The sequence below is a fragment of the Tasmannia lanceolata genome, unplaced genomic scaffold (assembly GCF_043159265.1).
Source record: "Tasmannia lanceolata isolate RefF3 unplaced genomic scaffold, GAP_Taslan_0.1 ptg000018l, whole genome shotgun sequence".
In the NCBI taxonomy this organism is placed as follows: Eukaryota; Viridiplantae; Streptophyta; class Magnoliopsida; order Canellales; family Winteraceae; genus Tasmannia; species Tasmannia lanceolata.
This window is the reverse complement of record NW_027518695.1, coordinates 12,779,560-12,796,141: the sequence shown is the minus strand read 5'-3', so window position 1 is coordinate 12,796,141 and position 16,582 is coordinate 12,779,560. Positions and strand designations below refer to the sequence as shown.

The following is a 16,582-nucleotide window of genomic DNA, read 5'->3' as shown; positions in this document are numbered from 1 at the left end:
GATGATTCGATGGTGTATAGTTGGTACTTTAGAAGGCTAGTGGCGGATTGCAATGACAGTTGGCCAGTGGCAAAATAAAAAAAAATTCTTTAGCCAGTCATGAAACAAGCTAATTTGAAGTTTATCGAGAAATGACTTGTTTCCCACATGTTTAGGGGTTATAGTGGGAGGCCAATTCATAGAGGACCCTTTTTTAGGTTTTTGTTAAACCTATAATACAAAAGGGATTCTACACCCTAGATTAGACTGAGATCAGGCTTCACCAATAACAAAAACCTTCATGGCATGACGATCATTCTGTTCCGATGAAGGTAAGCACGAAAGAGTAACCCATGACGGGGTAAATCAGTTTTGAGGAATCTACTTTCCCTGCGTTGGTCTACCCTCAAACTAATTTATATTGTTCCAATGTGCAGTCTAAACTAAGAGGGGTGTTTTATTTCTAACATCCCAGTGACCACATGTTGCAGGGGTAAATGTATAACGTTTTTTGAACCATCCATTCTTACACCAAGTAGATCAGAGGGCTATGATCATTTTTCTCAAGAAGTTTTTTAGGCCATGATCTATCTACAGAGAGAACCACTAGTTGAATGGAGTAGATCATCGAAATAAGTGGGCCCCACCAAATGATCCATTCCTATGCATAAAACTAGTTGCAGAGAGAGAGAGAGAGAGAGAGAGAGAGAGAGAGAGAGAGAGAGAGAGTGCTACCTGCCCCGTTCTCAATTATCCGACAGGTGAGGAGGTAGGTCGTATAGCCCTGATGAAGGGTAAGTCATACTAGTTATGACTATTGGAACAACAACCGCAACATTTTTTGTAGGGGTACAACATATACAAAACCCCATACTTAGAGAGAGTGGATGAACCGATACTAGTGCAACGCTCAGCTTGGTCACAACAGTTATAGCACTCAATTGCATTGTATCCAAGACATATCTACACATTCGACGGATGGGATGATGCCTTATCGATCAAGGGCAAGGATCATCAGTCATGATAGACAACCAACAATTGCACATACACGCCTTCACACCCTGAGATCTGGACCAATGACAATCTTATCTCTTATCACAAAGCTTAGGGAAGTGATATATTTGCCCTCCATTTTACCTGGGACACCCCTCTTTTGTATTTACGACTGCTCTTTAACTCTTTTACATTATGTATCTACTCCCGGCGAAGAAGTCAAAGATAGCAAGGTGCTGCATCTACATATATATATATATATATATAGAGAGAGAGAGAGAGAGAGAGAGAGAGAGAGTAATCGAAAATCCTGTTTGGTAGGGTTGATTTTGGTTGATGGCGAATCAAGAGGAAGCGAGCCCTCTTCTAGCCAAGGAGGAACAAGAAAATGGAAATTTAGATGGGGATTCTACCAAAACCAAGCCCCAACACGGTGGAACCCCCAAAATTCCCCAACAAGGTGAAAATGAAACCACCAAAATGAAGGTTAAGAAGGAGGAACAAGAGCTCGGATGGACAGCAGATGGATTGCCATTAGGTCAAGGAAGCGTGATTGGGGAACCAATTGCCAGATCTCAATGGAATTCCAGCATTTTCGCCTGCCTAGGTCGAAATGATGAATTCTGCAGCAGCGATCTTGAAGTCTGTATGTTTTTTTTTATCACAATCCCTATTCTATTCATTTTTCCTTTGTTTTTTTCCCAAAATGGATCAATTTTACTTATTCTCGTTAGATCTGTTTATGGATTTATAGGTTTTTCTGTTATAATTTTAATAAGGGCTTAGATTGATCGATCTGTTCATGAATTTGCAAAATTTCTCACTGTTATTTATACCATGATTGGAGGAACTCTGTTTTCCAAAATTGAACTTGGATCTGCATTGATCCCCAAAGTAGGGTTTTATTTGCACTATGAATTTGATAGAAATTACATTGGGAAAAAGAAGGAAGTGCAAGATTTCTGCCTACTCCTCATTGGTTATGTTAATACTATTGTGTCATTTATACATGTGAGATTAGTGATTATTGGTTCAACCCGTCCGACCTCAGCTCCTCTCAGCTTTCCACCTAAAACTGCAATCCAGGGAGCAGTTTGAGTGGTTCCAGGAGATAGAGTGGCTCAGCCTACTGTAATCCCCAATTAATTCTGAAAATCCATTATTGATCCCCGTTTATGGGGGTAAATGATGTAACATAGAGATGTACTAGCACATTCATTTTCTTGATTTGTTCTTGTACCACGAGTATTGACTATTTCATTGTGTCTTAGGTTTTTAGAAATCACTTTTATAACCAGCTCTTCCATCCACAACCTCTTTTATGCATTGGTTATCGACTTGCAGCTACAACCTCGTCATGAGTTTAACTCACCTTGGTAAAGCTACATTGGCTTGTTGCTATTAGAAATCCCATCACATCTCCGAATCGAAGGCTATCATCTTCACCATTATCTTGTATACCAGCCCTATTGGGGTTAAAGTCAAAGGCATTTAGAACATAGGTACAAGTGTGCTCAAAGTTTTTTGTTTTTTTTTTAAATGGTAAAAGCCGAAAAGATGAAAGATTATTTGTTGAAAAGTGTGCTCAAAGTTGTGTTGGAGACTCGGAGGTGTCAAAGATTTTGTACCACAATAGCATTCTCCCAGGCCTTGTATCATGTCTGGATCCAAATCTACCAAACTCCCATAAATAAGCCACGGAATTAGAAAATATAAGGTAGTTAAAATCAGTGTTTAAAAACGTGATTGTGACGTGCAATCATAACTTGGAAGAGTCAAACGAGTTTTTATTGACTCTATAGGGCAAAACGCGCAATGCGGCCAAGAAAAATCCTTGTCGACTCGGCGCGGACGCGGCCAAGAATGCAGTTGACGCAATCATAACTTGGGAGAGTCAAACATGTTTTTATTGACTCTGTAGGGCAAAACGCACAATACGGCCAAGAAAAATCCTTGTCGACTCGGGCGAGTTCCTCGTCGTGTCAACGAGTTTTTAAACACTGGTTAAAATACCTGAAAATGCCTAGGTGATGGTTCCCATAGTTCAAAATTTTGGGCCGAAATTTCGGATTTCAGCCAGGGCTAACATAGAAAGTACGTGACTTCGTTGTCAATTTCTCTATATATATTTTTTTTCCGAAAGTTTTAGGTTACCAAATTTCGGCTGAAATTTTGGAACATGACCAATTTTTTTCTTAATTACCGAATTTTGGCCGAAATTTCTGTTTTGGCCACTGCCAAAACCGACGCCGAAACCGAAATTTTAAACCTTGATGATTTCCCCCTTTGATGGTTTCTTGTAGATGCCCAATGGACACAGGGGGCTTAAATTTGACAGAGGAAAAAAGAAATAAAAGTGAAACTTTGAGAAACTTTGAAATAAACACGATTAATTATAAAATGTACTAAAACAGATAGAGTGCTTCAGAAGGTCATATGGAGGAACTAATTTAACTACACACGCAATTATGCAAAGATTATTCCATGATAGTGATTTCAATATCCACTCAACCATCCATGCATCAATCAATTGTCACCGTAAAACATAACCTATCCCGTGATTTGAGGCCCCAATGTTTTGGTTCTTTTGGATCAGTACCTCTAGCACTTTTATTGGATTATTAGAATTGTAAATTGTAAAGTCTGAAAATATTAATTTGATAAGCTCAGAAATACCAGTGAGTTTTATTTTACGATATGATTTTAAGCTAGAAGATCAAGAGAAGGAAAGATGAAATGCTTCACCACCAGTCTCATTGCAATCCATAACGATCTAGTAACGTAAGTTTTTAAGTTTTAACATCCTTCTCCAAAAAAAAAAATAGTTTTTAAGTTTTAACAAATAGAAATAAAATCCATGGGGCAAAATCATCTCTGATCATGGCTGACGATTCCTGCCAATACTTAGCCTATCTCTGCATCTGTCCCTAGTCTCATCAATGTAAGTAGCAAGGTGCCATCGACCCTGATTGCCTCCTTTTGTCCAGCTGATCATATTAACTGAATCCCCTTCCCCTTCCACCTTTCCATTGTTTATTCCCTTGTCTCAGCTTCATTAGAATCTATTTTGCCTACAGGTCCTTAAAAAAAATCTCATGATGTCTCCATTATTGTTACGGATGGCATCACCAACAGCTGCGGGACCTGGATTCCCTATGGGACATCCATCAAAGTTCAGTTTTAGACAGTCCTTTGGTGGCTTCCATCGGGTTGGAGGATCTGTTTTGAACTGTGTGATCATAAGTACATTCTCCACCCTCTAATCAATTAAGAAAAAAAGATGTATCCCAGCTCTCTTTTCTGCAGGTAGACCAGCCGATGATGATTAACTTGATTTTCAGAACCAAACTGAATTTAGACACTTATTATCATTGAACAAGCTATTGATTTCCAGATAACCCAAATTATGGCAAAAAGGGCTTACCTCAAAAGAATCTTGCCAAGAGGGCTCAGTCCTTTCTGATTCCAGCTTTGAATTAATTATCTGACTGATCTAGGGAAGGCCCAGCTCAATCTATACCATTTGAATATTTTCTGCCATGTCCATTTATTAACACCTAGGAAGCATGGGTACTCTCCTGGGACTCCTATACCCGTACCCGACACGTATGGGGTGCGGGTACATTCGAGTATGCCCCGGGTACGTCCTGGGTACGTACCCGTATTTAAAAAGAAAAAAAAAACCCAATTTTGGTTGTCGGGTGCGTTTAGGGTCCGCACCCACGCGCACCCGACATGCCCTGCTTCTCTTATATGGTGTAAATCCTTCCTGCTTCTTCTCTCTCCTCTCCTGTACTTAGTATTTACATGTAAACCATTTAAGTAAATGTCTTTACTATTTTATTGTAGTAAAGATATTTACTTAAATGGTTTACATGTAAATAACGGAATATCCTCCCATTTGGATCTAGTAAAAGTAGTTTCAAGACCCAAATCTAAAAGGAAAAAAAGTCAACTCTCATGTTCTAGTACAAAATTCGAAGAAAAAGGTTCGGGTCAAAATTTTAACTTTCTTAACTTCCAAACGGTGTGGTATTTTTCAAATTTTAAAAATTCATAAAATCTATCATGTCCAAACATTATTAAATCCCAAAAATCCAGTATAAAAAATCTTATAATTTTGTCTCTAAAAATTATTCATCTTATCAGGCACTGGTCAACACGCTTGCGACAGACTTTTTTTTCTAATGAATGATGTATTGATGCCTCATGTTATGAAATATGGAACTTAATCACTTATGAAATGACGAGTAATATTAGAATTTTCCCATTTTGGTGATGTTATTGTTATTTGATTGCTCTCCAATTTTATTTTTTTTAATTTCTATAAATATATAATAAAATATTAAAATATATTATTATATTCAGCGTACCCACACCCGATATTTTTGGAAAATCACATACCCACTTACCCGTGTCGTATCGTACCCGCACCCCGTACCCATGCTTCATAGATTAACACTTCAGTGGATCTTTGTTTATACAAGGGTGCTTTCATTTGCATGTGTTTGTCTGTGCATACACGTCAACGTGTGTTGCATTTTTCTCCTGATATTTTATGTATCATGAGAAGGATATTTGTGTATGGAAGCTTTATAATTCACTCACCCACTAACACTTGTTGTTTCCTGTTGCTGAGATGTGGATAATATCAGTTTGATTGCTTTCATAAGCACTATTTCATTTTTGTTGTTGTTCTTGTCTAATTTTTAAACTGACTAGTGTGATACATTGATCAGGTCTTCTTGGAAGCTTTGCTCCTTGTATGCTCTATAGTAGTAATGTTGAGAGGCTAGGATCAAGTCCTGGGACTTTTGCAGATCACTGCTGGCCTTACACCGCTCTTTATCTGCTTGGGAACTCCCTTTTTGGGTGGAATTGCATGGCACCCTGGTTCTCATATCCTAGCCGTACAGCTATCCGCCACAGATTCAATCTCGAGGCAAGTTTTTCTTCTGTGATTTTATGTTACTTTCCCTCAGTGATGGATAATGTTGATTATTTCCATGGCTTCAATTTTATGATAAAATTTCAATGCTATTCAGAATATGCTAATTTCAGGATGACTTTTTAATGCTCTTGTATCTATTAGTTTTTATGCATTCAGTCTTGCTTGATGACTTAATTTTCAGAAGCTTTCTGTGACTTTGGATTTTCTCCAACTTGTTTTCACCTTTTCAGTAATGCAATGCTGAAGTTTGTGTGATACAAATTGTTTTTTGTAATAATTTTAACATTATAGACCCAAACAATTGTATGATATAAAACCGAGAAAGGTTTGCAAAAGCTTAATCATGGCTAACTTGAAATTTTGTTATCACCTTGATCATGTAATGGACTTGCATTATGACATCACTTGAATTGTGCATAAGATGTTTTGGGTGCTCCTACATATAGTTCTGGTCCTTGTAAAGATTGCATTATGTTCCTGTTAGGCATAAGAACTGTTCAATTTTGAACATTTGAGAATACATAATTTTTTTTTGAATGATATTGAAAATACATAATTTGTAAGTGGTTTTCCATTCATGAATTGTAATGGATTAATTCTTTTAAGGTTTTAAGTGTTTGGGCTACTTGAAACTTGCGTATACAAACAACATTTCAATTGCTGGCAACCCTTTTAAACATTTTTACCAAGACTAACTAATTCTACTGTAGTCCATCTGGTACTAAAACAACAGACAGAAAAGAAGATCTCCGAAGTTAAGAGTGCTTGGGTGAGACTAGCACAAGAATAGATGATCCCTAGGAAAATCCTCTTGTTGCACCTCTTTTTTTCTTATACTTTATCTTTTTGGTTTTTTAGAAATCTGATATTTAGGTGATGGAGAAATAGAGAAACTGTCCATATTGGAGATCATGCTCATATATATGGAATCCGATCGATATCTGGATGGATTTTCGGCCACCCTCATGCTCAAATCCCGCTGGAAATCATAGAGGCTGCTGCTGAAAGGTTCCTCCCTTGAAAAAAAATGAAAAAACTCTTTCATTCGATGGATTTCTAGAAAAAAAAAACACAGATTACCTTTTGGGGCTGCTTTCCATCAAGGACTATTGGTTTCGATGGTTTTCTGCGGACAGTGGGTCATCCTTGTCTCCGCTAGCGCAAGCGGTGGGTTTGTGGTTGCTGGGTTTAGGTTTTTTCATAAACAAAGAGAAGAGAACAAAAACCCTAACTCGAAAATGGTATACATTTATCTATCTTCTAGCTTAACGACGAATTCAACATAAGATGTCGTATTCGTCCCTGAGTAATTCATTTATTGGGACACGGCTATGAGACGAATCGTGCTGTATCATTCCATGCCCGAATCCGTGTCTAGACATGTTGACATGCAGTTCGGCACACTCTCACCCAGAAGCCGGCTCTATGTAGACAGCACACTTGCTTCCAACAGTTGGGTACTTAAATTTATTCCCTTCTTCTCTTTGTCCCCAAAGAAAGTTCCTTTAGAGCTCCAACATGGATCTAGGGATCATAAGTAAGGACGTAAAATAATACATTCGAAGGTTCACTATGTCTAACTACAAGCACAAGTGATTGACAATATTTTGCTAATGATAGGAGCCAAGGATTGAAATTTCAGTTTCGGTTTCAGCCTCAGCCAAACCGGAATTTTGGTGGAAATTTCGGTGAAAATCTTATAATTTCGGCCGAAATTTTTAAATTTCGGTTTCGGTTTTAAATTTCGGTCCCAGCCAAAATCCAACCGAAATTTCGGTATATTGGTCGAAATTTAAAACCACAATAGGAACCTGAGGACGGGAGTCAAATTGAAGCATGCTCATTTCTTTTTCTTTTCTTTTCCTTTTTTCCTCATTTTCTTATGTACTGTTTTACTATGAATGATCTCATTTCCTTTTCTTTTCCTGTCCCCTCATTTTCTTATGTTCTGTTTTACTACAAATGATCTGCATATGCTTCAATCTTGGTCCAGTTCTCAGGACTTATGTGTAGCCAATGCCGATCCCGAGTCCAAGTATTATCTTCCTGTGGACTATATTTTCAGTCTATTTAGTTAAAACCGTAGATCAAAATGGTCCAGATGATCCTTTTGTTGTTATGAACACAGGGTAGCTGCGAGGCATTCTCCAGATCATGTGGATGCTGTGGGTCCGTCGTAGAGGACGATGTGCAGCGCGAGCTCGTGGAATCGGCATGTGATGTCACCACTCACTGGTTCTGCCACACATGTTCTCTGTGCCAGGAAGGGAGAGAACTGCGCCGTAGGCTGCCTCATCCCGGATTTAATGGCCGTTCTGTCCTCGTTATGATTCCTCCAGTGGAACAATCAATGGGTCGTGGCGCCTAAAGATCAAACATTTCCACCATACCTCCTAAGTTGGTGTGTAAACTCTACTTGTTAAGATTCCAGATGGATCACTCCCTTGACTGGAAATATGATATTGGTTTGAAAACTCATATATGACATCTATTAATGTTTTTATGTACGTACAGAAAACATGAAGCACTTCTGCTGTCTGCCATACTGTGATTTTATAATGCATCTCTTGTTATGATTGGTTATTGCTTGTACCAATAGTTTCAAAACTCCACTGCTTCACCGTGGACTCTCCCGAGTCGACTCTCTTTTTAGCCTTGGCCATGTCCTTTTCTGAGTCCACATTCTACCTTACTAAGTCAATCTAAACTCCTTTTGACTCTCTTAAGTTGTAAAAATATATTTTTCTGCATCATCTGAATACGCCACTGTGTTGTGTCGAGTCGACTAGAATTTGCTTTGGCTGCGTTTTGACCGCATCCTTGGATAAAGTTTCTCTTTTCCCGATTTTTTAGCCGCTTCTCTCGCTCTCTTCACTCATGCCCTCTCAATTCCCTCTCTCCCACTCTCTCTTCCCACTCCCACCACTTGATAAACCAAATTCCATGAAAAAACAAAACTTTCATGGCTGCCAAACATGGCCTCGATTTCTTAGAAAATCATTGCTTATTTGTCTTCAAGCTTGTTAGAAAGAGTATCCTTGAAAAAGGTAGAAGAAACGAAATCAGAAGAATCATTTCAAAAAAAAAATAAAATCAGAAGAATACATGACTTCTTCTCGTAGAAAAATGTGGCCACATTTTTGCACTACAAAGATGGATAAGGGAAAAGATAAAGAAGAATGCATGCTTTTAGATGTTCGAACCATGGGAGGATAAAGCCGCGCGTTGGAATGAGGAGCAAAGCAGCCTGTTAATTCAAGACATGGGCGGGTTAGAAATGAAAGATTTCGGCTCTGTTCGTTTTAGATTATTGCAACCGATTTTCACTGCCAAACCGATTATTGGACTCAAATTTCAACGTAATTTTGAGACCAATTGTAGGTTTGGCACTCACAATCGGTTGTCAGAAGAATCTTAATCTTCTTCTTCCAACTGATAATTCAAGACATGGGTGACGCTTGAAATGAATGATCTTGGCTTTGGGATCTTCTTCTTCTCATCCAACACATGGGCGAGGCTATTAAAATGAAAGATTTCAGTTTTGGGACATTGAGATTGTCACCATAGAAGTTTGGTCATTCATGACTTGGATTGGTTTCATTTTTGCAGAGAGACAACCCCATGCGTTGGGGGGGACCCTCTCAATGATCTGAATCATCAAACCCTTAAATTCGCATAAATTAGATGATTTTGACCGTCGGATGAGTCACATTTTCTTGGTTGGTTAAGAACACTTATTCAATTTTTTGTTAAGAAATGGATCTAAGCCATCGATCATGTTTCATTGGATGGTTATGATCATCCAACTGATGCAATTATTAGGTCACGGCCCATCCAAGAATTGGCCCAGTCTCTCCCGCCCTGCTTCCCTGGCCGTGCTTTCAAGGCCTTATTTTTTATTTTCCAATAATCGATTTTGACTTGCAATCGGTTCTCAAAATCCAAAACAAACCGGGCCTAGTGTAACTCGGGTTGATTTTTGGGAGGGTTGAGCTTTCAACTTAAAATCGGGTGGGTTGATTCCTATTAACAAGTAGAGGAAAATTTGTCTAAAATAAACACATTGATTATTAAAACAAGATCATAAACAACTCTAATTCCGATAATTAAAAAAAAATCTAATCCAATATTTGTACATATTTATTTATTCATTTAAAAGACAATTTCACAAAAATAAGTTACCCATGGCTAGTTTTTTGGGTTCTCCGATACCTGAGCATTAGACGTGGGCTCCGAGGATTGGCTAACTTTACTCCCCCTAGCTTCCTAAACTTTTGCCACCAATGCAACTGCTTTTTCTTCTTAACCCGTCGCCGTCCGGCAGCGGACCGGGCCCGGTCCGACTCAGTCGCCTTTGAATGCCAAACATGTGCCAAAAACCCGTCCAAAAGTGCGTGGAGATGACGATGTGGCGAATTCTTGACCGTTGATCGGTCTTTGTGGGCCATTGATATGGGTTTTGTATGGGGCTCTTTACTCGTGTGGTGGAAGTTTTGTTGGAGGGAGTTCCAAAGCGATCGACGGTGGGGATGATGTTGATTATCATCCGATGATGTCGGGTCGCGGCCGTGGATATGGTGGTGGTGGTGGTGGTGGAAGATTATGCCTAGCTTGTTCTTGAATCTCCTCAGCCGTCCTTCTTTAATCGGATGGTGGCGGTCCACTGACTTGGAGGTTCTATTGGTGGGCTCCACATGATGTGGCCGTGGGTCCATTACAATATGGTGACTCAGTGTCTTTTGTCTATGTAGGCTCTTTCTACGTGGTAGTGGAGCTGTTCTTGTCTCTGATGCGGTACCCACGTGATGAGTCAGCATCCGACGAGGCAAGCTCTTGTCCTTGGGTGTCAATGTGGGGCCCACAGTACTATGCGTCAGCATCCGACGTGGCACATCCTCACTTTCGCTACTACTGCATGTTTGCGGGTATGAAGTTGAATCGGAGTGAGTTGTCCGACTCAGCGACGAGTCTGTCTCGCTCGTTTCTTGAATAAACTGGTGTTTCGTTTGATATGGCTTCTGTTTTGTCATTTTCTCGAGCGAACGATTCTTCTTCTGGAATCGGTCCAACTGGTGAGTCAACATCACACTTCTTTTTGAATGGCTGGGTGGGCTTGGCCCATCATCATGTTGACCCACTCGAACTTTCCTTTGGAGTGTTTCTCTCATCCTAGCCCTTGATTGATTGGTAGGGTCCTTCTTTGGAGTTGGGACCACAGCTAGAGTCATCATCTTGCCGTCCATTTGATTGGTTGGCTTTTTCTCGACATTTTTTTCAAGAGTTTGACTCAGTGTCTGACTCGGCATAGTCGACTTAATGATCTTGCCACCTTGACTCGGTAACTGATTCTTAGCTACACTGGGTTTGGTAGACTGACTCGGAATCTGATCTGTCATTTCACTGGGCCCACCCTTTTGATTCGCCCTGTCTTTCTTCTGGTGTGGGACCAGAACATCTTCCATCTTTTTCTTGGACTGTTGATGGGCCCACCTATCCCCAGCAGCGCCCACAGAAGTCACAACAGTTGGCTCAATCGTAGGCGTCCGGTTCTCTCTGAATGGATCGATGGGCCGACCCTCATGTGGGCCCACTTGATCTCTCTTATGGGGTGTCTCTGTCAACTTAGGCTTATGTTGATTGGTAGATTCCTTTTTTAGAGATGGGCCCACAGTCTGATTCATCATCTCACCGTCTGTTTGAGTTGTTGGCTTTTTCTCTATATTTCTTTCAAGAGTCTGACTCAGCACCGAACCGGGCTGACCCGTTTTCCCAATCTTGGCACCTCCTTGACTCGGCAACTGATTCTTAGCAACAATGGGTTTGGTAGTCTGACTCGGACTCGGATCCGCCGTTTCACTGAGCCCACTCGTTTGACTCGCCATGTCTTTCTTCAACTGTGGGACCAAAGGATCTTCCATCCTATTCTTTGACTCGTTCTGAGTAACAACAACTCTCTCAATCGTGGCCATCCTACTCATCTCCGGCCGCTCCCGGGCATCCTTAGAATTTTGACTCATCATCTGATCGGCCATTTTCCGAGTCCGGCTTTGCTTCCGACTCATCATCCGAACTGGCTCATTTCTTTCTTGACTCGTCCGAGTTGACTCAGCTGGCCCTCCTCGTATATCACTTATCTGACTCATTCCCCTTTTCCCACTATGCCCAGTCACCACCTCTCTAGTCAGCACAACCTGCTGATTCAACATCTGATGTGGCAAATTACATTTTCGGGTTTTCGCCTCCGCTGGAGATCGGACTTGACCCACCGCAATCTGGCCATCTGTCCGTCGGATCGTCGGCTCATCACTAAATTTGTGACTCAATTCTAAGGACCCACAATCGGTCCCGCAACACATCGTCGAAGAATTTTTCGAATCCAACAGTGATTTCTCGATGCTCAAATTCCGGTGAATTTCATGAACCTTTCTTCGCCTCGGCTTTCCTGAATCTCGCCCTTCTTTTTCAGATTCCATGGTGATTTTGGGTTTCTTTTCCAGGATTCGTGGTGATCTTTGCTGATTGGAGGACTCGCCTTTCTGCATTGTGATCTGATGAAACTTCGAGTCATTGTCGGACCGTCGGATTTCATTTACGATATCATCCGACGGCTGTGATTTTGACACAGTTTGAAAATTTCCTAGTTGCGTATAGTGGGGTAAAATGGACGGATTGGATTGCTCGCCTATGATCTGCAGTAGCAGCAACCACAACACACAAACTACAGGATTAGATAGGCCCCGTTACTTGATAGCACTAGGATAAGTTGGTTATTTCCTTGGTACTAGGGCTGCAACTCGGGTCGGCGGGTAGGGTTTTGGAGAACCCAACCCTACCCGAGAAATATCTCAGGTCGGGTCGGGTTTTTTTTCGAAAAACCCACGATTCCCAAACCCGGCCCTACCCATGATAAATCTCGGGTCGGGTCGGGTTTTTTCACGTTGACCCAATTTTTTAAGGAAAATTCTTGTTTGGCAAGGCAACTCAACTCATAGAAGCATAAATTACACTCACATCACACTTGAATCAAACAATGATGTAATTACACTCACATTACACTTGAATCAAACAATGTTGTAATTACAATCAAACAATGCTGAATCAAACACTTGAATCAACTTAACTCATAGAAGCAGAAATTACACTCACATACAATAACAGTGGGTGCGTGGGTTTTCACTTTTAACTTTTAACTAACAATAGAAAAAAAAAATGTACATACTATAACTTATGTAACTCGGGTCGAGCCCCTTCAAACCCGGCTCGACCCGAGATTCATGCGAGCTTTTGAATGCTCAACCCGGCTCGACCTGAAACCCATGAAACCTGAACCCAACCCAGGCTATTTTCGGGTCAGGTCAATGCGGGTCGGGTAAAACCCGGCTCGAGTTGCAGCCCTACTTGATACCAAGGGAAATGAATCAATAATACTATGACACTTGAAATCCTAACCATGCGACTAGCACGATCCAAACTCTTTATTTGATAGGCCCTACAATTGATATGATCATGCTGACATTATACGGGTGGGACACTAGTCAAGCTTCTCATTTCCCTGATTAAAAAGCTGAATGGTTTAGATCATCCGGTGAGGTGGGCCCACTGTACTTTTTTACTGCATGTGTATATCTATGGGCTCTAAACCCGGAATTGAGCCTCTAGCTCAATGGTCAAGGCTTTGTTCTTCAACCTCGAGCTTGGAGGTTCAATCCCAGCTTACGTACAAAAGAAAAATGGACTCTAAACTCTAAACCTTAAATGCAAATGCATGCGGCTACCGTATAGTTTCTCCACAAAAATTATATGTTTCCTTTCTTTGTTTAATATTTATTTAATAGAGTAATCATCATTAACGGCGAAATTTACCTTAATAGGACATTGGAAAGCTTGTTCAGTAGCAGCATCAAGCAGCTTCTTCAATAGGAGTCTTGATTTCTCATCTAACTGTCTACACATATAAGTGAAAACAAAATTAGGAGTTCTATAACAAGAGTTTTTATAGAGTGTGTGGGTGTGAGGTCCAGTATTTTAAAAAAGTATAGTGGTACTCACTTCAAAGGATGGTCCAAATCGTTCATTTGTTGGGCCACAATATTACATGGGAAGCCATATATCCGCCCCTTTTGATTACTAGGGACACCCAGCAGCAGTGTATCAATGACTGCAGAGGGGCGGATGTACTTCACGTCAAAAGGATTCAACGGGGCTGATTCCCATCTAAACTGCTGATGGGTGTCCCAAGTACTCAAATGAGGCAGATATATCACTTCCCTATTAGATATTCTGTACCCATAGATCATCTCCGTAGGACGTTCCTAACCCTCCGATCTGTGTAAAGGCTACTATGATGTGCAGTCCATCAAAAGATTGAGGATTAGGATTTCCCTATGGAAATGATATACAGGGTACAACCTATTTACGTTGTCGCCCAACTACTGAACGGCCTGGATCGATCATTCTTTGAAGTGGGCCCCCACTGGACGTTTGGAAAAATAATGAACCATGCCGCACGTATACCATATAAAAGTTCCTATAACTATAGCTATCCATAGGGGCTCTCTAAGTCACTCGCACTGTTTGCGTAAATACATACATTTTCAGGGCCTCCCCTCAAATTATTTCCTTTATTTTGGAGTAATCCGTATAATTTTTTCAATGCGTGCAAATCTAACCGTTCATCTTCAAGATCCATCTCTTCTATTAAAACACCTGCACTTAATTAAAAGAATTTAGTTAAAAAAAATTCGGAAAGCTAATCAAATCACTTTAAATGGGTAAAAAGCAAAATTTACGCCCAATTCCTAGTTGAAAATCGGTATAAACAAATTTCTTGCCTATTTTTAAGATAAAAATGAGCATAAAATTTGTTTTGCCCCCATTTTGGAGCCTACGTAAAAGATATTACTGGTAGAAGTATGAAAGGCTTTTCTTATGGAAAAAGATCTGGGTGATATAATTTTTCTTGAGAAAAGCCATTATCATTACCAGACCTTAGAAAAATCATTTTAGAAGGAAAATGTTTTCTACATTGACAAGAGAAACACAGAATTAGAAACATATTTTCACTATTTAAAGATGAATGTTGAAAAAAACAACAGAAGATACACAGAATTTACCTTGAGAGAGAGAGAGAGAGAGAGAGAGAGAGAGAGAGAGACGTTTGATCTTTGAAAGCTTTGGGGCGGTTGGAAAATATGAAACCGACGCCTCTTTCTAGTGTTGAAAGATTACAACTATACCCCTCGGACTGAGATTGTGGCCGTTGATCCTTTATTGGATGGCTTAGATCTTTTAGTGTAAATGATAGTTATGTATTCGTGGCCCACACCCCAATTGTCAATCCTGTCCCATGTGAAGGGGGCCCCATTTTAATCTGATCCGTCCATCCTTCATCTGTGGGCCCACCGCATACGTACTAATGAGGACTCCACACTTTAGATAGAGATTTTATACGGTGACAGCGCATGAACTCTATTATTTTTCAAAAAGTACAGTGTCACCCACTCTAAATGTTGATCCGAACCGTTCATTTGTTGGGTCACGGTTGATCCTAACCATGTGTTAAATAAAGTAAGAAAATTTAGTAATATGTTTGCTTTCCAAGCATTTCCAAAAAAAACTCCTGCAATCCAAACATGGCAAATCCCAGAATAAAATTTTTTGATTTATTTTATTAAAGCCCTGTTTAGATTGCAGGAATTTTCCAGAAAAGATTTGGAAGGAAAAATATTTCTAGAATTTCTAACTTTTTTTGCACACTGAAAAAACATAATTTGAACCGACCCTATTCAATTTTTTACTTAGAGAGACCTTATGAATTATGATAATATCCCTCTAAACTAACCATAATCATATAATTCTTAACTAAATTGTAAAAATGAAAAATTTTCCCTGGAAAATGTTTTTGTTGCAATCCAAACAGGGAAGACCATATGGAACATCAGAAACTCTCATTTCATTTCTTCTGGTATATCAAAATGCGAAAATTTAAGATGAAACCATTTCCAAAAAATTCAAAAATTTGTAAGAACAGAAGTGAATTTTGTAAGAACAAGGAGGTGGAAGAGAAGAGCTAGAAAAACGAGAAAAGCTATTGATATTCACACTACCATGTTTTGATAATTGTTCTAAACCATCCTGTCTTTTATTTTTTAAACAGCCGTCACAGGTTCTATTACAATTTACAAATCCAAAAAAGCTATCTTAGAGCAATTATTAAAACATGGCACTGCCAATATCTGTGGCCAAAAAATATTTAAAAAAATCAAGAAAAAAAAATAAATAGAAGGAAACAGACAAAATAATAACAAGAAAAATCCCTGAAAATCAGAGAAAATAAAGAAGACGGAAAGAAAAAGCTAACAAAAAAGAAAAATTCTGAGAAGAAAATAAACATTACTTGTTAGAAAACAAGTGTAAAAAACTCGTATCAAACGAACTCAAATTAATGATTTGAACAATACCATTAGGGCCCGTTTGGATACCCCTTGGATTTGGATTTGAAGGTAAATTTGGACTTCCAAAATCCATGGATTTGAAATCAAGAATTTTAAAATTCACAAATTTATAAATAATGCCGTTTGGATGACCGCATATAGATTTGGATTTCAAATCTAAATTAAATTTTTTTTTTTTTTTTGATGCTCTTTGGATTTGAATTTG

At 39.5% G+C, this 16,582-nt stretch overlaps 2 protein-coding genes across 2 annotated transcripts; one reads left to right on the top strand and one right to left on the bottom strand.

Annotated features, from left to right (window-relative positions):
- The first annotated feature begins 1,213 nt into the window (after positions 1-1,213).
- On the top strand, positions 1,214-8,515 carry LOC143849690 (cell number regulator 8-like). Its single transcript, XM_077358842.1, has 3 exons — positions 1,214-1,618; positions 5,712-5,914; positions 8,052-8,515. Exons 1-3 carry the CDS (start codon positions 1,309-1,311, stop codon positions 8,289-8,291), a joined length of 753 nt encoding a protein of 250 aa, XP_077214957.1. The 5' UTR covers positions 1,214-1,308; the 3' UTR covers positions 8,292-8,515.
- Positions 8,516-10,101: 1,586 nt separating this feature from the next.
- Positions 10,102-14,612, bottom strand: KPL (kokopelli). The gene is made up of 3 exons (XM_077359380.1): positions 14,593-14,612; positions 13,787-13,868; positions 10,102-12,612 (listed from the first exon to the last, which is right to left on the bottom strand). The coding sequence occupies exons 1-3, from the start codon at positions 14,610-14,612 to the stop codon at positions 10,102-10,104; spliced, it is 2,613 nt and encodes an 870-aa protein (XP_077215495.1).
- Between the last annotated feature and the right edge of the window lie 1,970 nt (positions 14,613-16,582).